This window comes from Microchirus variegatus (assembly GCF_963457635.1).
Source record: "Microchirus variegatus genome assembly, chromosome: 2".
Lineage (NCBI taxonomy): Eukaryota > Metazoa > Chordata > Actinopteri > Pleuronectiformes > Soleidae > Microchirus > Microchirus variegatus.
The window spans coordinates 13366804-13388349 of NC_139803.1; the positions used below are offsets into that span (position 1 = coordinate 13366804).

The 21546-nt window shown below is 40.1% G+C and overlaps 1 protein-coding gene across 2 annotated transcripts; it reads left to right on the forward strand.

The window, feature by feature from the left end:
* Window positions 1-85: 85 nt before the first annotated feature.
* Window positions 86-18745, forward strand: c2cd2 (C2 calcium dependent domain containing 2). 2 transcript variants are annotated; one of them, XM_083909880.1, is made up of 14 exons: window positions 168-510; window positions 1516-1611; window positions 3103-3222; window positions 5758-5853; window positions 6172-6279; window positions 9936-10047; window positions 12371-12479; window positions 12561-12625; window positions 12734-12849; window positions 12958-13126; window positions 14788-15029; window positions 15722-15989; window positions 16269-16305; window positions 18385-18503. In XM_083909880.1, the coding sequence occupies exons 1-14, from the start codon at window positions 229-231 to the stop codon at window positions 18386-18388; spliced, it is 1824 nt and encodes a 607-aa protein (XP_083766006.1). In that variant the 5' UTR covers window positions 168-228; the 3' UTR covers window positions 18389-18503. The 2 variants fall into 2 exon arrangements, with proteins under 2 accessions (XP_083766007.1, XP_083766006.1); XM_083909881.1 differs by lacking the exon at window positions 16269-16305 and having other exon boundaries at window positions 86-510; window positions 18385-18745.
* The last annotated feature ends 2801 nt before the right edge of the window (window positions 18746-21546 follow it).

A 21546-nucleotide genomic window follows, 5' to 3' on the forward strand; every position in this document is an offset into this window, starting at 1 on the left:
GTCTCTACACGCAGGTTGCGATGTTATTTGGTGTTTAGAAGCTGCAATGGAGAACTGCAACATGGATAACAACACGTATTATCTGTCCAGGGGAGTGAGACCAGCGCTATTATCGGCTGTGGGAATTTGCCTTCACTGACTTCACACTTTGCCAGACCAAATACATACTATGAGGATTTCAGGACATTTCTCAAAGGAGGTGTGTTGAGCCGTCTTCATTTGCAAAGAATGTCCGACTTGGAAAGTGCCAGTTCACGTTTTGGTCTGGAGGATCCGCAGTGGCTGTGCATGGTCACACTGTTTATCGCATCCCTGGTCACTCTGGTAGTGTATTTATTTCAATACATCCAACAAAGACGTGAAAGGAATAGGCAGAGGACAGACGAGGACAATGCGGCGAAGGAGGAAGCCGCCGCTCTGCTGAAATGGGCGCTGTCACTGAAAAGCTGGAAAAGTCGCTGGAGAGGAGCTTGGTGCAGCGCTCTCAACGACGAATCGAGGAAGCGTGGGGTAAGTCTCATGACCGCCTATCACCCACTCCTCTCTGTGGCAGCAGGTGACTTATATAAAGAGTGCAAGTATGATCATTCAAATGAGCTGCAGACCCATAAAAGCCCATTTAACAATGATGTTCCTTCGTATGTCTCCATATGGTTGACATACACTGATTTGCAGGTGTTCTGGCAGAGCTGGTCATTCTGTAATAATCTGTTCTTCTTAACAATCTGTAATAACATTTAACACTTATTTTGAACTTTGTACAATGAATGGCTTGACGAGGTCAAAAACACTGTAATGCCATATTAAAACTAGTCACTCATTACTTGTTGTGCCTGATAGGTGTATGTGACATTGCTGTTTGATAGAGATAGACCAAGTGGCAGCCAGTAGTGATCATATCACCCATAAGATTTTGAACTCCTGTTTCGAAGTCTCAAGATTCCCTATATGGCCAGCACCACCATGTTGACATTTTACAAACTGAAGTTCACAGGCATCACCTGCAACCATGTTCCTATTAGACAAACCAGCTGTCCACTCATATTTGTCCTTTATTTTCCTTTTAAAAACAACATAATTGACAACGTTTACATCATGTGCTATTGAAGAACACTCAAAACCAAGACCATTAACTTTTCAGACACTTGCATTACAACTTAAGAGATAAATAGACCCCTTTTTCATAGATTTCCATTCAAACTGAGATTATTTTGCAACCAATTGAGTCATCCCCTAGTGGGTATTCATTATATATTTTACTTCCAAGTTGTTAGACCAGATCTTCAGTAGCAGCAAATGTATGCTTTGACATATGTCACATCCATGATGTTTGATGTCAACATCACTCTGTTTTTGTATAAATACACAAATCCAGAGTAACATTCGCCTCTTTCCTGTTTTTTTCTACTTTTCATAATAATGACAATTGCTCATTTATTGACATGACTTTAGCCATATGTACTGACTCTACGGTGTTTTCTGTTGCTTTAATCTTTCTGTCTTTTTCCTCATCAGGGTGCTGTCTTGTTGACATTTGAAGAAGATGATCTTGAAGAATCGGAGCTCGTGGTCAGCCAAGTGTCTAGCGTTCAGAATTCTTCCAGGAGCCAGGTAGACCTATTTACCAAGTCAATTTGTTATGAATGCAGCTGTAGGATTACTGCTTATCAGCTAAATGTGTTTTTGCACTTTGTTTGTTTTTATGAGAGTTAGCTAGTTTAGCTGTGTCCATTTGAGTGTGTAAGTTGTGTTCTCCTTCTCCCGCAACTTCTTCCATAATAACCATTTGTCTTTCATGACAGCTTTAGCATCCAAATGCATGACACTTTATAGATTTCTAATTTCCTTGTTTATCTCGTGCATTGACATAGACTGTCTCTTAAATCAATCTCCCCTACCCGAGTTAATTTGAGAAGGAGTTGCTTTGCAACCAGTGCTGCATATAGCCTGCCTTTGACAAGCAACATTCACCAGGCCTTCAGATTGCATACTGATATTTATCCCTAATAAATACAATTAATCTACTTGGCATTTTGCAAAATACTGCAAATCGATGTTTATGCATGCACACGATAATGTGTGATTGTGAATGTGTGTAAAGCAAACTGCCTTCAAGCCAAGCCTTCTTTTTTTTTTTGAGAGGTCAGATGGGGGCAAATTGTTTACTGTGCTGTTGGCATGGTGAGGCTTTGTTGAGCTCCCAGTGTGAGCTCAGCACTTTTCTTTGTGATCGTCATGATATACAGCAAAATACCAGCTGTTCTGTTGATGAATGTGGGGAGGTTAATGAACAGATGCCTATTTTCACCCTCTCCCAGTCTTTGTGCATATATACTTGTATTTGCTACCTCTTTGGGACCTTTTGTGGCATAAGCACTGACCTTGTCAGGACCACTTGTCTTCATGGAGACCAAAAACCTGTTTCTACTGAGGCAGAACAGAGTCAGTGCAGTGTCCAAAGATGAATAGCTGCACAAGTGTGTGTGTGTTGAAACAGTGTTCGCCTTTTAAGAAGCTTATATATCTGTGAAGCTCAGCACTAAGGAGGAGCAGGCAGACAGGAATGCACCAGTACCTATGTTTGTCTCGGTTTCCCTATTCAATGATTCAAACCAAACTAGACAAAACGGCATTCACTCTACCCCAAAAACCACAGAACAGAACACACTATTAAGACTTTACTATTATGTGGACATTTCATTTGTTATAGTTGTGTCCCATTGCAGTAACGGTGATATGTTTTACTCTCACAATTGACTCTGATTACACATTTGGAAACTAGTATAGATGTTCTCTTCCATTTCATTGTAAATCTCTAAGGCATATAGGTTGTAGGCAGCAAATCCAAAAAACCTGCAGACTGTCTGTAACAACTGCCATCACTGTCATGTGTTTATTGCATAAGGATCTGCACACATTTACAGTTCCCAGAACACGTGTGCACACACTGCGCACTGCGAATTCTTTCCACATCGCATTTGACTTGTTTACATTAGTCATGGTCTAACTATGTGTGTTGTATGTGAATGTTGCCCCTGTGTTAGCTCTTACATTCTCAGTCGATTTATGTTACACTAATGTTCTCCTTTGTCTTCCCAGCAGGCCACTTGCTGCACCGTGGTTGGGGAGAAACTTGAGTTAGCCGTCAGCGCAACGTTTTCAGCCATGGCTACAGCTAATCCATATAAATACACCGTCTGTATATCCCCACTGGAGCTGCAGGTAAATGTTTTATATTGTTGGTCTTATAGTATGTGCTTAATATTGAGAAAGAAACCATGACTCATATGTTCTTGTGAAATACCTCTTTATCTCTGAAGTGTCAGAGGTACGAGTTGTGTCCTTTGGCAGTCATTTCGGTTTAGTTTAATGGGAGATTTTATTAAAAATGATGTGTTGGCCCTTTGTTGGCAGAATTAGATTAAATCGTTGAGGGATCGTTCTGTCTTTGGCAAAGGACAGAAAGATTAATAGTAAGGCCCACCATGCTACATCCATACTAGTCCATTTTCATACACATACACTAATCCTGCTACAGGTACGCCTGCTGTTCACAATACCCTGGTGTCTAAGAACCTGGAAACATAAGTTTGACAAAGTCTGGACTGAAGTAAAGGTCGGTAACCGCGTCGTTTCTAAAAGGCCTCTGTCTTTTATAACGAAAGTTACCAACTTACAATTCCTGCCACACCTTGACGATCGGATGACTTTGAGATGACTTGTATAATAGAGGATGAATATTTGTGGCTTCTCAGGTTGTGCATTGACACTTCCTTTCAGTTTTACTTTCGCTTTGAGGCATTTTCTTTAAATGCGTAATATTTTCTCAAACTAAGTAGACTTCATTCCACAGTCTTTCCTAACAGGTGACGTGTTAGCATGTTTTACTGAAACCCAGAGGGGCCTCATGAACTACATGAGGCCCCTCTGGGTTTCAGTGTTAAATGTATGGTTAACTTACAAGCAGCTATATAAGCTAACCCAATTGTATGAAGGCTATATTTACACTAATAAGGTGCTTGTCACAACTCTTGAGCTCATTGTGCCATAAATGCAAGCAGAGTGAGAGGCTACAACGTGTAAGTCAGGATTAGAATTGGGGTGTTTTTGTTTTGGTTGTGGGTCAGTTGTTGCAGGAACATAATGGAAGCCTTATGTCTTTTTTTCCCCTCTCTCTCTCCCATTGTTACAGTTTTATTCTGGAAAAGTCATACAGCCTTTTTTCAAATGTCTCCTTCCATCCACCGAACCACTTGTTGGGTTTCTACACTGGTCTGAGCCAGAATGCTCTTGGCACATTATGTTGTGAATGTGACAGACGCCCAGTACACTTACTCTATATGCTGTGCTTTAACACTTTTTTTAAACACATTACTGCAACACAGAGTCTGTTGTTTGGGATGTAAGACACAATCTCTAATACGCAAATGCACATGCTGAAGGTGCTGTTTATTAAACTAAGGCACCTTCATAATTATTTTATTATGCTAGGATGTTTGCAACAAGATCCTATAATGTGGATAATTACCAATAGGCCATATATTTAGCATGTTTTATCATGCTAAATCTAGTAGATGGGGGGGGGGCTATACAAGAAGCCACAAATAAAGGGTAGGACAGCTAATTAAAAAAAAAAAAAAAACTAAATTCAACATTAAATTGTAAGTCTTTGTAGGACGTTTGCATCTGCTCAAACCATAGAGGCAACCGTTTTTATTATCTAATGCTAATTCCTATCGATCACTCTTTCCATTTCCTGCTTACCACCACTGTTGCCAAATTTAAAGGAAAAAGGAAAAGACTCTGTGGTCATTGAGTGGAAACCAGTTTCATTCCTCGAGGACATAGTTGAGCCTTAAAGTGGGGAATCTGTACACAACAGAAAACAACTGTCTTCCTGTTAAATTATTAGCTGATCCAGGTTTTCATTAGTCTTAAGTCTTATTGCTATCTGGTGTATGATCAGCATCACACCGGCAGCTGTTGTGTCTTCTACTGGAATCCAGGCATGCTGGGGCAGGATGGCTCAGACTGTTTTCCTTCTCTTTCATTTTTAATATACTCTATCATGATTTTTTCATATGGGACAGGTGTTCATGTACATACTCCTGGACCTGATATGTTGGTTGGCTGATTGTGTAAAGTTGACAGTTGCAGGAGTGATATTTTAGTTATACTAAACATGATTAACAGTCCAAAAAAACACACACAAACGTTTTATGTATTTAAAGGCGTGTAGTTTCCTGTAATCATTAACATGTTAAATTGATAGGTCACTTATTGTGAAAGCGTAGTATGAGGTACTGATTCATAGTCAACGCTGCCTGATCATGTTCTGAAAACATGGCTGCCAGGGGGTACACAAAAAGGTAAACCAATTGAAATCTATCATAGCTATAGTCTAAAATTTGACCACCCAGATGGTTTAGTAGTTGATATTCTTTTAAGAATATAATTGCCTCTTTTATCTGGCCATTAGACAGCCCCCTTTTTCCAACAGGAAACATTTTGTAAAGTGTTTACAGCAGATGTTATAGACAAAATCAGTATTTTTAGCGCACGCGGACTCGGAAGCTGCTGGTCTACTGGTCCCTCGTTTTGCACTTTACTTTTATTTATGATTTTAACCTGGATTGGTATCCTGCTGTTATATTAGGACATTTTAAATTCTATGTAAGTGAAAGTAATGAGCTGTATAACAGGTCACTGTGGCATGATGAAGTTTCATGATTTTTTTTTTTGTGTGTGTTTTCTCAGCTTCAGATGCAACAAGCTGAAGATAAGATCAAGGTGAGCTGGGGAGTGTCTCACCTGGAGACTGGGGACCTGCAGGTGACGCCCACAATGACTGAGGTAATTTTAGAGGCAGAAGACAATGAGGTGAACCTTACTGTTGTCTACTGATGCATCGATTAATGATATTCAAACCGTAAAGGGCCCTGTACACACGAGAATGAGTTTCAGAGACCAATGGTTTTTCTATATACAACCAATTAGCAACATAAGGAAAACAGTTGCGTCATAGCTCTGTGTCTTCTTCTGTGGCAACATTACAGTCATTCTCTTGAAACAATGTCATGTTTTAGGAAAAGTTTTAATAAAGCTATACATGTATATATCTTTGTGTATGTATGAAATAAATCATAATATATCATCCTCTCTGTCTGTCAGGACACATCCAGTGTATCAGCCATAGAGGAGCAGCTCAGGCAGCTGCTCTGTGCGACACGCCCCTCTGTGTTGCTGAGCTGCAGGCCTGCTCAGGCTTCAGAGAGCAAGGTGAGTGGAGGAGTCGTGCCTGATGCATGACGTCTTCAGAGCGGCCGCACAAAAATGCAATGCAGATGTGTGTGTTTGTGTGCATGGTCTTTCTGGTATTGTGAGGACAATTTTGTCACTGTAAAAAAAAACTGAAAGGGCATCTTCAGGGTCAAGGCATGGGTTTCAGGGGTTTGGGGTTAGACTTGTGTGTCCATAGGTCCAGCTCAGGAACCAGGGGCCGTATTTATCAAGCGTCTTAGAGTGCCATTTTACACTTAAGTCCTGAGAATTTGTGAAATTTAGTCCTACACTCAAACTTAAGAATAAAAGCTATTCATCAACATTCCTAAGTCTAAGAATCACTCCTACTCTCCCAGATATTTAAGAGACCTCCAGAGGTGTCTTAAGTGGTTAGGAGTTGCCAGCACGGGTTGGCACTGAGGTGAGAAGGATGTCCTGGCTTTGTTAGATGACGAGCAGCTGATCAAACTGCAGGGGCACCGATTTATGTTTTTGCTGATGGGTTCTCACCATCGTGCTTGCATGATTGTTGCTATTTTGACACGCGCACATTCGTCTCATTGTAAAACACATTAGATCAATTAACAGCAGCGGCCGCAATGAACGCACGCACACACGCACACGGACACGATCTCTTTCACAAACACAGTCTACACACTGGTGATGCATACGAGGATTGTAATGTTAATTATGCAACCCTAACGCAAAAGACTCGGATGAAGAAAAAAGGAAAAGGAAAAACAATATCTACAACCCAACACCACAGCCTGGATTGAACAGCGTAGCTACCGTAACCGCCTATAAAATAAATAACAGCCTACCAACCGAACTGCAACTTCACTCAATAAGATCATTGACAATGATATTGTCAATGATCATAACTGGCTTTAATGACACAAATGTAGGTTAAATATAAAGTGCTACTAACTACACACACCAGGAAAGAAATAATCATAACAACCAAAACTACAGCAAAAAGGCTCAAATAAACGCAAATCATGGACCAAATCCACAATTCAAAGCCATTCTGACACATCCTTTAATCATAGTACCACATATTTAATTTGTCGTTTTGTCACTCACCATTCTTTTTAATTGGTGACGAATGTGTTTCCTCTGGTAGCGGTGCGTCTTATAAACTGGTCCGCGATTATTTCCAGGTTGTTATTCCTTGACAATGTCTTGTGACAGTTCAGTCTTGGTCCATTGTGGACCGCAGATAGGTTTTCCGACATCACAATGCAACCTGTTGATAGGTAGTGGTCATTAATAAATCAATGACAAGCGTAGGCTGGCACATGTGAGTGCTCGACAATCTCCGTGGGTGCTCGGCAATATCCGGGAGCACCCGTGGAATCGGCAATATTTCTTTATTCTTAGACATGGGATTCCCTTTCGTGATTGGTCATTTCTATGGACACGGAAGTGACGTCACTTAAAATTCAGTTTATGGCACATAGTACTGTCGTAATTCAGCTCTGAGAGTGACACTTAAGATTCAGTCCTACACTTCGCTGAAAGTGTGAGTAAGACGCTTGATAACTAACTTTTAAGTGCAACTTTCAGCGAAGAATTTTTTTACTCATAAGTCTACTCTTAGCAGGGTTCTTAGGAGTAATTCTAAGACGCTTGATAAATACGGGCCCAGACTTAAATCTTTCAAGAAACTGGTTGGTGTGAACTGCAGTAGTGAAGGGTTACTGCTGCAAATGGTGAAACCTGCAAAGCTCCCACCTCCTCATAAATTCGGCAAATAAATCTCGGTGACGATCATGTGCCAAACAAAACCCCTGCCTCACAGTCTCTCGATCAGATTCACATGGACTGTTTTTTGTTTTTTTTTACTGTTGTGCACTTTGCACAGTTATCACATGATTGTCATATGTTTCTGATTTAATCATGGCATTCAAAACATTTGCAGTAAGTGCTCTTGGAGCAGCAGCACGCATAATGTGCAACACATTTCATGCATAAAAAAATCTTTACGGTTTCAGAGAATATCAGGCAAAGATCGTCAGTCTGACCAATTCCTTGAATAGTTAATCTAATTTTGTTTGTTAAATGTCAAAAATTAGGACTTGTATGCATGTATATATCTTTATTTATGTTGCCTAAGCCTGAATTTCTCTGAAACTCAATAGGCAAATTGTCTCTGATTGATGTCAATTACCCATTATGTAACCGTTGCATCACCAGCTCCGATAATCAAATCAAATTGAATGCATTATTGTCCAAGGTCCCCACGTGAAAATGAACGTTTTTTTCTTGAGCAGAACCTCTACAACAGTCGCAGAACTTAAAACCTTTCAAAAAAAATAATTGAGAATGAGTTTTATTTGCACCACCTCAGTGCAAAAGTGACGGTGCTAATGGAGTTGTGTGCAGAGCTGACATGTTTCCTTGTTTAGTAATTGTACCTTAACTCCTTAAGGCTCAGGTAATTAAATTAATTTATTATATATATGTCTGTTAAATTGAAAGCAAATCAATGACAAGAGTTCATATCAACAGGATTGGTTTTCTCTCCTGTGCGATGATGAGATAACCCAGATAATTTTTTTTATTTCCTCACACGTTTTCATTTAATCCTGATAATCTCGGTCACTATGAGTGATGTCTGTCCGTTGGGATGTCAGTGAACATCTGAAGGGGGGAAAAGGCTGTGTGAGGGCAGTAAATGAATGTGAGATGTGTTATTTGAAAGTTAAACAATGAGTAAATGACTCAACACAAATAATTATTTAAGTTAAGGGTGTGTTTACAAAACCTTTTTTTTTCCCTCAACCGCCCGTTCCTTTTATGCAACATCCCCACCTCCCCCACCTTGTCAAAGCAGGCAGTGTTAACACCGCTGATGAAAGGATTTAACGAAAAAGGGAAAAGAGTGAATAACAGGAACAGCATTGATGTTTAATGTACAATAATGTTCCCTACTATTGCTCAGTCACTGTATGAAATGACCCCTAATAGTTCAAAAGTTTTTGTTTCTCTCCAAAACAAAGTTAAACATCGAATAAAACCTTTTCACATTAAAAACCGGTTTCTCCAACTCTGTTGGACCAACTCAAACGGAAGTAATGTCAACATTTGCTCTATGAAAATATTGGATCCAGATGCCTGGTGACTAAAATCCTTTCACTTGGCAGAAAAGATATATATATATATATATATATATATATATATATATATATATATATATATATATAAATATATAAATATATAAATAAAATGAAAAGAAACCAAGATGTGCAAATGATATTGCACGGTGCTCAAAGCTAGAGTCAATTTTCACTGCTTCACAGACAACCACAACAATGACGCATATGCAAAAGGATCATGACGTCACTGTCCTGGACACAGGTCAAATTCTAATGTGCTGCTGCATTTGTGAGTCATACCTGCCGTGTCGGTCTCTTTATCAGACTTTCATTTTGGTTGTACTGTACTGTAAAGTGCTGATCTACTCTCATTAAATTGCAATCAGTGTACATTAACATTCAGGATTAACGACCAAAGTAAAGCACACATTATCTGCCGTCACTCCTTTTGAAACTTGACCAATTTTGACAAGCCCCTGAATACTCTGAATTCATAGAGGGGCTGCTATTGATCGAGTCATTCCAGTGATTATTTTGCTGTCGTTTCTTCCGTAGGAAATCCAAAACCAATTTGTCTCACCCCCAAAACCACCCCGTGCCCACGACTGGAAGCTGCTAGTGAAAAACATCCGGGTGACGCTCAATCAGGAGGAGGAGGATGCTGCAGGTTGGAAATTTCTCTCTCTCTCATGATTTTTCTCCCAGATTCTGATGAAAGTAGTGCAGAAAGTGTGTCAGAAAATACACAGAAATATCTAGTGTTGCTACGAGTGTTATCAGAATTAACTGCATAGGTAGACCATGAATTAATTTGTCCATTCTGATTTGAAATATTTGGTCGTGTTTATTGCACTATTGCAAGGGCTACAGACATGTTTTTCCTTTTTTTCTCCCATTTATTTAAGGTTAGCAGGTCATGACGAGGATTTCATAAGATATGATAGAAATAGCTTTAGAAACCAATCATTGATTGTAGCTAATACATAATAATAATACTCATCAGGACTTTTCTGTGCTTTTTTGATTTGTACATAAATAAAAATTAGTTTTTACAATTGACTGAGGTGAAATGGTTGATAAAAGATACAAAGTGCAATAGAAACAGGATAATCTGTATTAGTAAAGGATGACATTAAGAAATCACATGACTAAAGCATTACTTCAAAATGGCAGACAATGTGTGGACTGATAAAGAAAGCACAACATTCCTTGACTTAGTGCAAGAAGCAAATCTTACTACAATAACAGATCAGAGGCAGCTACATAGCATGACCGTGTGTCAGCAGCTATGTATATTTGCGCCACCTGCTACTTATCGGCCAATATTATTATTATTATTAAACGTTTTATTGGACACTAAGCTATTGTCGCCATTGCAGACCAATACTGAAGTTTGGTTCTCAGAGCAGAAACAAAACAAAGCACCCATTCTGTTGTCGGCTATGAAAGCAGAGGCTTTAAACACCGACTGTGTGTAATGATAAAGGCTCAGACCACAACAGCTTTGTTTTGGTCCTTCCTGTGAAGAGTCGCTGCCTCACTGTGAGTCAGCTGTTGTCTTTCGAAGTATGCTGCTCGTTCACTGTGCTGCAGAAGCATGACACGGCATTTGACACTTGACTCTTCGCTTGTGACAATTCCTGTTTTATTCTTTAAGATGGTTGTTGCTGTTGTGCTCATTAGAACCATGGGCTCTCTATTTGTGCATAAATGTATCTATTCGTGTCATACAGTTTAAAAACCTTTACACTTATTGAGCTATTTATTACCAACACCTCTGTGGCCTGAAGGCCATAAACAAGTGTCAGTAGATCAGTTTGCAGCTATACCTGATACCTGATTGCGTACCAAAGAGTCACTCAGGCAATATCTCAAAAGACTGCGCTGTTTATTTTTGTATTAAGCATTTGTAATGATTCACTTTAGCAAGGTGGGCTTCAAGGAAAAAAGGTTGGGATATTACTGCATTAGAAGATTGTGTTTGTGGCTAATATGTTGCATCTGTCGTGTCACTTCAAACTGGACAACATCAGAAAAATCTGACCTTTCTTGAGTGCGCCACAACTACAGCACTCTTATATCATGTACAGTAAAATCACTGCACATGCTCAATACTGCAGCTGCCCAGTTGGTCATTAACCGACCTAAAAGTCAGATTTTCCTCACTCCGCTGCTCATAGAATAAAATTCAAGTCACTGACCCTTTACCTACAGAGTGACTTCTGGGTCTTTACACACATAGTTGAACTCTATTATTCATTCGTAGGCCCTCTCTCTCTGGAGACCACTGCGTTCATCCAATTGCCCAGTCTCATTTTTGGTTCTCCAATAGTGGACCTTAATGCTATCAGAGCAGAGAAGTCTCCCTCTACCTAGACTCATTTATTTCGAGAGTCTCTAATGAAATCTCTTAACTAACCCCTAACTTGTCTTGAGCACTCAATATCCCTGCAATTTCCTTCTTGAACTTGCCCTGTGCTTATTATTTCTTGCCCCCTCTCATGGTCTCTCGTTGGTCCATAACTCTAAGGAATGTCTCTGATTGCACTGTAGTTTTAATGAATGTTTTCTATTAACTTTGTCCTATTACAATGTAACCTTAATATTTTGACCCCCTGTAGGTCGCTTTGGATTAAAGCGTCTACCACACGTCTAAATGTAAATGTAATAATGTTCACTTTCAAATGGGCTTTATGTGCCTTTGCTCACATTTGTGTGTAAGGAAAACCTTTCAGCCCGTACTTATGAGTCTCCTCTAATCTATGCATAATTCATCATTTATACAGTGTAGGTGGAATTCCCCTCTGTCCATTTAAGTGAAGCCGTGGAAGTGAACATAGCACAATTTAATGATGCAGCAGCAGATTTAATTTGATCAGCTGTCAGCAGGTTTATGAATGACTCCAGAATGCAGCGTCTAATCTTGGACCACACACACACACCGAGTTTCCTGTGATGCTCACTGAGATGTTTTTTGGCTGTGTTTATAGGCAGCATGAATCCTCTTTGTGTGCTGCAGTTAGATGACCCTCCACAGAAGTTTAACACGTCTGCTTTAAAGGACACAACCAATCCTGCCTGGGACCAGCCATTTATCTTGTAAGTTCAAGTCCTGAAGAACCTCTACCGTGTTGATCTTACAGTCCATGCATGATGATTTTACTTTCTCTTTCTCCACAGTGAATTGAATGGACGATCAAAGGAGCTCAGTATTCAGCTGATGAATGATGGACAACCTCTAGAGAGTAAGGGAAAACCCATGACATTGCTGTGCCATTTTTATGCCTGATTAGCTTTACCTGCTCACATGCTTTGGCTCTTGAAGGCTAAAACAGGTGTGTCCTCTTTGTCAGAGTCCTTACTAGGTCAGACGTCGGTGCCTTTAGATCTGGTGAGAAAGCAGCCCAAAGGACAGCACACATTTGCACTCACGACCAAAGACACAGTGACTGGATCACTTACTACTGACGTAAGACCTTTTTTAATGTCAAGAGATCTAGTTAAAATGTTGTTTGACGGAGGTGTTCATTGACACAGTGTCAGAATATTAACCGTGTGTTTGTGTGCGTTTCCTCAGTTTACTTACTTGGAGCCCAGCGAGGTGAGGTCCTGGCACCCTCCAACTCCAGCCTCCAACAAGAAGGTGGAGATGGATCGTACAGTCATGCCCTGTGGCACCGTGGTCACCACCATCACCGCAGTGAAGAGCAAGCCAGGTCGACCTTTCCCACTTGGATTCAATATAGGTACTGCACTGCTATACTGTGACACTGCACAGCACCAACCAGAGTGGTTAGGCATTATTAACATCCAGTGTGCGAGAAGCACGACATCCTGTCATATAGACACTTCTCATTTATGTAAATTATACTCTTTACATTGAAAACTGGCCCTTAAATCTCACATCACCTGCGATCCCTCTCACTCGTCTGCTCTGTGACTCGCATCAATATTTCCCTCACAGAATTTGCACACGTACACATTGCCCTGTCTCTAGTATTGGTAGGAATAAACTGGCTTTCTCCAAATATTGGCATTGACATGTCCCCACCGTCCACACACAAACCTATGCTCCTTGGTTTTTAGTTTTACTTTAATGACCGCCACAGTTGTACAACTTGACTACCTTCATGGGAGCCCGAGTCCTTTTTATGGGCGCTCGGCTCCCATTGTCTCCCACGTAATTCAAACACCGTCTATAACACTTTATGTACCTGTTTCAAAATAAAATAAAACACTCTAGTGTTTGAGTTCTAAGAGTCCATATATTTATTTGTGCAGCAAGACATTTATTTAGAAAGGATCAGCAGATCCTGGTATATAGTTGATTACAGAGGCATATTTCAAAGTATATTATTCCTGTCAATCCCTGCTCACATGATTATTACTCAGTTCTTTTTCCATTACAACAAGCAGCAGCTCTGTAGCAGACACACAGACAACACACAGTTATGCAAGATGCAGCTGATCTGCATCGTGCATCCAGTGTGACCCAGGAAAGTTATTTGCCCCATTGCTGATATTTAAAAACATACAAATCCCTTTTACTTTTATTAATTCTAGTCCATCTGATAGAACAATTTCAACTGATGGACTGGAGAGGTCTTATAGCAAACAATGCTAAAAACGTAAACTTCAATCTTCACATGTATGTATTGAAACAACCCTTTAATTGTCTTGATTTATATTGTTTTATATATTTATCCCTGGAAAATCATCATTATTGCAAATTGTAAAGTATGTAATAGAACAAGAAACATGTGAAAGATCCCACCACAGCTGGTTTACACATGGAGCCAGTTTTTTTTTCCTCACTATAATGTCAAAGCAACTCTAATACCAAAACGATGCAAAACTGTACATTGTGAATATCTGGTTCTGCGCGATGCATGGGGAAAAAGTTCACAGTTAAATCAGTAGTTTTTAAAATGTGTTTGTATTTTGTCAACAAATAACTTCTACAAATAAATGTGGGTGGTGAAAAGTATATGTCAGTGACCACAGATGTATAATGTTATTTACTGCAGCATTAACAGCTGTTTAAATGTGCTCATCTCAAACAACATGCGAACATTTTAAATGTCCTTAGCTCTTTTAAAATGGCAAACATTTGACCTAAGAAGAAGCACAGGTAACAATAACAATTACCTCAGAGTTTGTTAAATATCATTTACCTGCACTGACTCACCGTCATGTGTGATTATGTGTTATTGACACGACTGAATATAACGGAGCTCGCTGATGTCATCATTAAGAACTTTCCTTTTCCTATAATAAAAAAAGAGACTTTCAGAATCAGATATGCATGTCGTCATATGTTAGCAATTTATGAGTTATAATAAATGTTGATTTCCATTATACTCCTGCTGCAGTTGATTAAAAAAAAATGATTTCCTCCTTCTTCAAGATCCTGCCCAGAAACCTGTGATAAACAACCCCAAGCTGGCGGAGCGACGCGTGTCGGAGCTGCCGTCGTTGTCGGGGGCCCCGGTCAGCAAAGCTCTGTCCTCTTCTGACACGGAGCTGCTGATGCTCAACGGCACAGACCCGGTGGCCGAGGCCGCCATCAGGCAACTGCACCACTCTGCCAAGCAGAAGCTCAAGTCGCCGGTGAAGAAGAGCACCATCATTATCTCAGGCATTGCTAAAGTAAGAACTTTTCACTTAACTGTTCAGAAATTATTATTTCATGCTTTTATTGTTATTTTGTGTATGTTATAGAAGTAAAGGAGTGCTCTTCTCCACAAACAGCCATTAAAGCTGTTGTGTTGTCTCACCAAAGAGATATGTTCAATTTGAAATGAGGTTGCCTTGTCCAGTCAAATCTGTTTTGGTGAACTAGTACAGACAAAAAGAGAGAGTCTTGTTGTGATCTGGTTATTATAATGGACAAAAAACAACACATAATTAAAAACACAGTCCTAAAGATAAAAGCACACGTCCGGATTGCTTATATTCCAGTAAATACTGTCAAAGCCAGAAACAGGAAGACTGCAATCATTTCACATGTCCATGATTTAAAGCTTCCCCTCTTCCCATGGAAAACTGGAGGCAGAGACCAAAATAGGAAGCAGTTTTATTCGTATAGGACATTTCATGCACTGAGGCAGTCCAAAATGATTCACACTGAAACAATTGAGACGGTTCTAAAACAGAGCGGAGATAACAGAACAGGAAGAAAAAGATGAGCCATAAAAGGATATGGCAAGATAAAAAAAAGAACATTAAAAGCACAACTACAAAATATCATATATACACAGTTTATGAGATATAGAAGCAGACCTTGTGTTTAAGGCTTGAGTGGCAGAAGTAACTGATTATAAATGTGAATATTCCTCCAGACGCCCTTGTCTCAGGATGACGAACTCGCTCTGATGGCTGGCTACGCTGCGGCGATGGATGCCTCGATGTCGGAGGACAGCTCCACTCAGGAGGCGACCCCGGCGATTGCATCGGGGTCCAGTAGCCCTCCCGAGATGTCGGAGCCACAGGAGGGCCCAAGTGGAATCGGCCGGCCCCCGGAAGACTGGGAGAGCCAGGCGGGAGAGGAAATCGACAATTCGTCGCTGTCCATGTGTGTGTCTGAAGTGAGCTGCAAGAAGAGTCGAGGTGAGAGGACGCAGAGGGGGAACAACATATGATGTGGATGGATAGTGTTGTTTTATACAGTACATTTTAACGGTGGTGTATCACTGTATTATGTATGTATGATATCCAATTTGCTTTGAATGTTTTACCTAAGTTTAAGTGATGTGATAATTATGTGTCAAAATATATTTTGCCATATCCCCATGTTCAGTCCGTGATGCAGTCTGCTCTTCCCTCTTTTCCTCCTGCTCATTACAACCTTTTCCTTTCTGAACTCTCATCACCATCTTGCCATCTTAGAGGAAAGCTGTGCTAATCTCACATTATGTCCAGATGAGTAAGTTACTTCACGAGTTACTCGCAGTTTCTGTGGTACTGTAGTGCATGTGCACTGTAGTTTCTGTTAGTAATAGAGTAGATGACATGGTGAGCTAGTGTGCTGCTATCAGTTTATTTTTGGAGTTTGCTGCTATCAGCTGTGTCATATTTTGGCTATCATCCTGTCCGTTGCTGCTGTTAGCTTCCCCCCTCTCCTCTGTGGTACTGTAGTGCATGTGCACTGTAGTTTCTGTTAGTAATAGAGTAAATGACATGGTTAGTTAGTTTACAATATCAGTTTAATTTTATAGTTTGCTGCCATCAGCTGTGTTATAGTTTGGCTAACTTCCTGTCTGTTGCTTCTGTTAGCTTACCTCTTCTGTGGTACTGTCGTACATGTGCACTGTAGTTTCTGTTAGTAATAGAGTAAATGACATGGTTAGTTTGTTTGCAATATCAATTTAATTTTGTAATTTGCTGCTATCAGCTGTGTCATATTTTGGCCAACTTCCTGTCCGTTGCTGCTGTTAGCTTCCCCCCCCCCTCCCTCCTCTGTGGTACTGTAGTACATGTGTGCAGTAGTTTCTGTTAGTAATAGAATAGATGACATGGTTTGTTTGCAATATTAATTTAATGTTGTGATTTGCTGCTATCTTCAACTTCCTGTCCGTTGCTGCTGTTAGCTTCTGTTACCCTCCCTCCTGTCTACATCACCCCATGAACTTGTTTGGTAAAAGGGAGGGCATTAAGTCACCAACACACAGCCTAAGCATTACAAGTAGTTCTGGCTCCAGTGATTTAGAGACATGACGCAGTGAAACTGTCCTCTCAGGCTCCATCCATCACTGGTGTCTTCATTTAAAAACACATAAATTCTGCTCCAGATAGGTCAGGCGTAGAAATGGACACCCTTGAAAGCAGTGACGTACCCACACTTGCTTCCTGGTTGCTTATTATTAGCCAGTATGTGCTCTTAATTTTCTGCATTGTTATTTCTGGTTAGTAGTAGTAGCCCTTTGTAAAACTGAGCAAACTACTTAAGAGAAGAGAATCAGCTTCCTGTTTACATCAACATGATGTAATGTTTACATGACATATTTTTACAACCCAGCTTTAAACACAAATTTACAAGTGCATGTTTAAGTATCCAAAGTATGACCAAGGAAGTATGAATGAGTAAGTATCCTGAAGGCATAATGATTAGGAACATCTTAAGGAAATTAATTCAAACTTGGCACAAATATTCACTTGGTCTTGAGGATGATTTTTTTGTAAGAACATGACACAGATTTGGCCATAAAACCTGAATTCATAAGCCGATGACAATGTAGACTTTTGTCCATAGACTTTTTGGCAGTCATGATGAGTCTGAATACTGAATAGAGGCTTTCTTTATTCAGCGCAAACATGTGTAGTACTGTTTGTATTCCAGTATTCCAACTGGTGTAAGTCCTAAAACAAACAGTCCTTGAGCATGCAGCGGAAACGAAGATCATTACATATGACTGCGATTGTCTGCTGTGAAAATAACTACTGTCTGCTTCACTCACTTCACTTAAAAAAACAAATTGTGTGTGGCATGTTACCTGGACATTGCACTGCCCAAGTACAGGTTGTCCTCTTTTCTTTGCTGCCATTTTAATGAATTTGAAAATTCACCGGTGTGTCCGTCTGTCTCGGCTTGGCTTTGCAGTGTGCCTGGTGGCTGTTGAGGTTGAGAAGTGTCATTTGAGGCAGGCACACTGCTTTGCATGTTGCTGCACTTGTCAGTTGAGACGACATTTGTCTCACTGTCGTAACCGTAGACTGGATATAGTCTTCTGTTTTGTAAGGTAAAGCCCAGGAAGTAAGACAGGAGTAGCAGTTGGAGTGGAAATCTGTCGGGAAAATGAGGCCAATTCTCACGTGATACTGGGCTCAATCACTAGTTTGATGTCTTCATCAAGAGAACATAATGTCAAGTTTGTAAATTATGGTCCATTTAGAGGAAAATGTACAGCAATAGGTGCCTGGTTTGCAACCAGAAGACTACCTCTATGTTATATGCAGTGTATGGCTTTAAATAAAAGTGTCCTGTCCTCTGCTTGTCTGCTAACAGGTAGCTTCCTAAGGAAGAGCGCCAAGCTCTTCTTCCGGCGGCGTCACCAGCGCAAGGATCCAGGGATGAGCCAGTCCCACAACGACCTGGTTTACTTGGAGTCTCCAGCCGCAGTGGATCGCGCCAGCCGCACAGCCACGCTTAGCCGTATGCTCAGTCGCAGGAGTAGGAATAAGAGTAAAGCCAATGGCTCTACCTCCGTCGGGGAGCCACACGCGTGACCTCCACCCTCGTCCTCACCTCAGTCTTTCCCACAACAACCACTATCACCGCAAAAACTTCCTGGTTAACAAAGCTACCTGCTAATGCCCAGCCTGCATACCAGGACTCCTGCAATGTGAATGGGAGAGTTGTACAGGTGGAAAAAAAAGAAAAAAGAATCCAATCGAGTGCTTCCTATAAGAAGCAGATATTCCACCAAAAGTGAGTGTGTGCATGTGTGGATGAATGTATCCTGTCCTAGCTTGATGGCATTTCACAGGATATTATTCAGCATGTTTTTTTATGTGATTTTATGCAACATTTTGAAATCTTAAAGTGCTTTTATGGCCTTGTTATGGACAGAAGGGGCTAGTGTACGCTGTCGCTCTTTACCTCAACGAGGATAAAGGTTAAGCTCTCCCTGCTGCAAACCGTAAAAAAAAGTTTCCTACGGTGAACCAACAGGACCAAAGATGAAGAGCAGAGTGGTTATTTGTATGATTTGCAGTTTTACGACCGTTTTTATTTAAAGTGCAATGACAGGAGCTACTCGTGTGACCGAGAATCTTCTTTAGGTCTGAGTCATGTTGAAAGAATTCACCAAAGGGAGAAGATGGTTCTGTGACGGGTGAAAGCGATCCGACTACTTATTGACACTAAGACTATGAAATAAGTATTTTAAATCAAGCATCCATTTATTTTATTTTCAATTAACTTAAAATACTTGTCATTTTTATTGATAATACATGGCTATATGCAATGTGCATATATAAAAAGCTTTGCGACAAATTGTATCCAGAATAACACAAAGCCTGTGTTTTTACAAAGATGGTTATGATTGGCTGAGTGCAGAGGTCATGTGATTGTGCATCACCAGCTACTGAAACAACAGTAACACTGTGGCGAACATGAACTTCACGCATAAACGAGCATTTAATGTTTACTCCTGTCTGCTGTGTTTTGAAATGATATGCAACTTCCTTCTTCGTCTTCCTGAAAGATTCCTCCCCGTACACTACAATGATCAGCAGGGTTGGAAATGTGTCAAAAGGGAACAGAATTAACTTTTTATTTAAAAAAACAAAACAAAAAACAGTGATTTTCACACGTGGCCAGACTGTGGCACGTCACTCACTAATGAAAATCATTCTACGCTCTTTTCAATCCTGCATTTTATCAGAATGAAACCCTATCTTTCTTTAATTCTTTTATAATAGTTTTTTTTTTTTATGTAGCTTTGATCTCATAAGAAAGTGTGAACCCGTTTCATGCAACCAAATTGTTTTCGGTTGCTTTTTTTTTTTTTTTTTTTTTTTATCCAGCTAATGATTGTATTTTCCCCCTCTCTATTCATCCTGTTCTACTGTTTCCTCTGTAATTTAAAATGTGCTGAGATGATGGAGGCAGCACAATGACAGACAGAATTGCCTTACACAGATACTCTGAAGATGTTATAATGGACAGCTGGTTACTCCACCATCAGAGAAGTGAGGGGATCTTCAGGAGTAATTTGAATTTTTTTTTTGGTATTTTCATACGTTGTCACCGTGTCCCTGCGCTATCAGCAGTGTCTATTGTCAAAAAGCCTATGCACATATCTGTTCACTTTTTATGAGTAAGTAAGTACATGGAAAAAGAAACACTTCCTGTCCATCTCCTGCAGATAAGGTGTGGATTGTCTTTGTGTCTCCTTCACCTGCTCCATCGTCTTTGTTTATGGTTCGTTTTGATCGCAGTCGGGCTTCTGAGCTCCCTCGCAAAGCTTCGTGCCAGCAGCGGCTCCACTTTGTGCATCCAGTGAATATAGTCGGGCTGTCTGTGATGAATAAACTGCTTCCTGATGTTTTCTCTACTTCGCATCTGTTTTTGTGCACAGAAAGTGACAGACTCGACTTTTGCTGCAGAATGTGGCTACCTTTTTAGGGATTGCATATGACGTTTTATTTTTTCATTTTCAGCAATAAAGGTTGACGGAATAACTGAGAGTTTGGTGCCACTGTCACTATGTAATTACAGTAAATCTCTACATGTTGATATACTGTTTTATTTTTGTCATATTACCATGGAGGGACAACAATATCCCACTAAGCTACTGTACCGTAAGTTAATTTATAATAACAGTAATAGTAATGTATACAGTTCAGATGGAGCTATTGCACATTTACCTCACTACATTTAAATGGCAGTGATAGATATGTGTTGTTTTCATAATAATAGAAAGATTAATTGTGGCTTTGTTTAAAACATGTTCAAATTCACAGCAATTTATGTAATAAAATCTGTCAGAAACTAAGACTAAATCGAGAATAATTGCGATTTAAACTTAAATTAGCATTTAAACAATATCTAGGCTATAACAAGCACTTTGGAAGGCATTTAACACAAAATGAGCTCAGAAGAAAAAGGAAATTAACTCTGTGTTCATTACACTTTTCGGTTGCTTTTTTTTTTTTTTTTTTTTTTTATCCAGCTAATGATTGTATTTTCCCCCTCTCTATTCATCCTGTTCTACTGTTTCCTCTGTAATTTAAAATGTGCTGAGATGATGGAGGCAGCACAATGACAGACAGAATTGCCTTACACAGATACTCTGAAGATGTTATAATGGACAGCTGGTTACTCCACCATCAGAGAAGTGAGGGGATCTTCAGGAGTAATTTGAATTTTTTTTTTGGTATTTTCATACGTTGTCACCGTGTCCCTGCGCTATCAGCAGTGTCTATTGTCAAAAAGCCTATGCACATATCTGTTCACTTTTTATGAGTAAGTAAGTACATGGAAAAAGAAACACTTCCTGTCCATCTCCTGCAGATAAGGTGTGGATTGTCTTTGTGTCTCCTTCACCTGCTCCATCGTCTTTGTTTATGGTTCGTTTTGATCGCAGTCGGGCTTCTGAGCTCCCTCGCAAAGCTTCGTGCCAGCAGCGGCTCCACTTTGTGCATCCAGTGAATATAGTCGGGC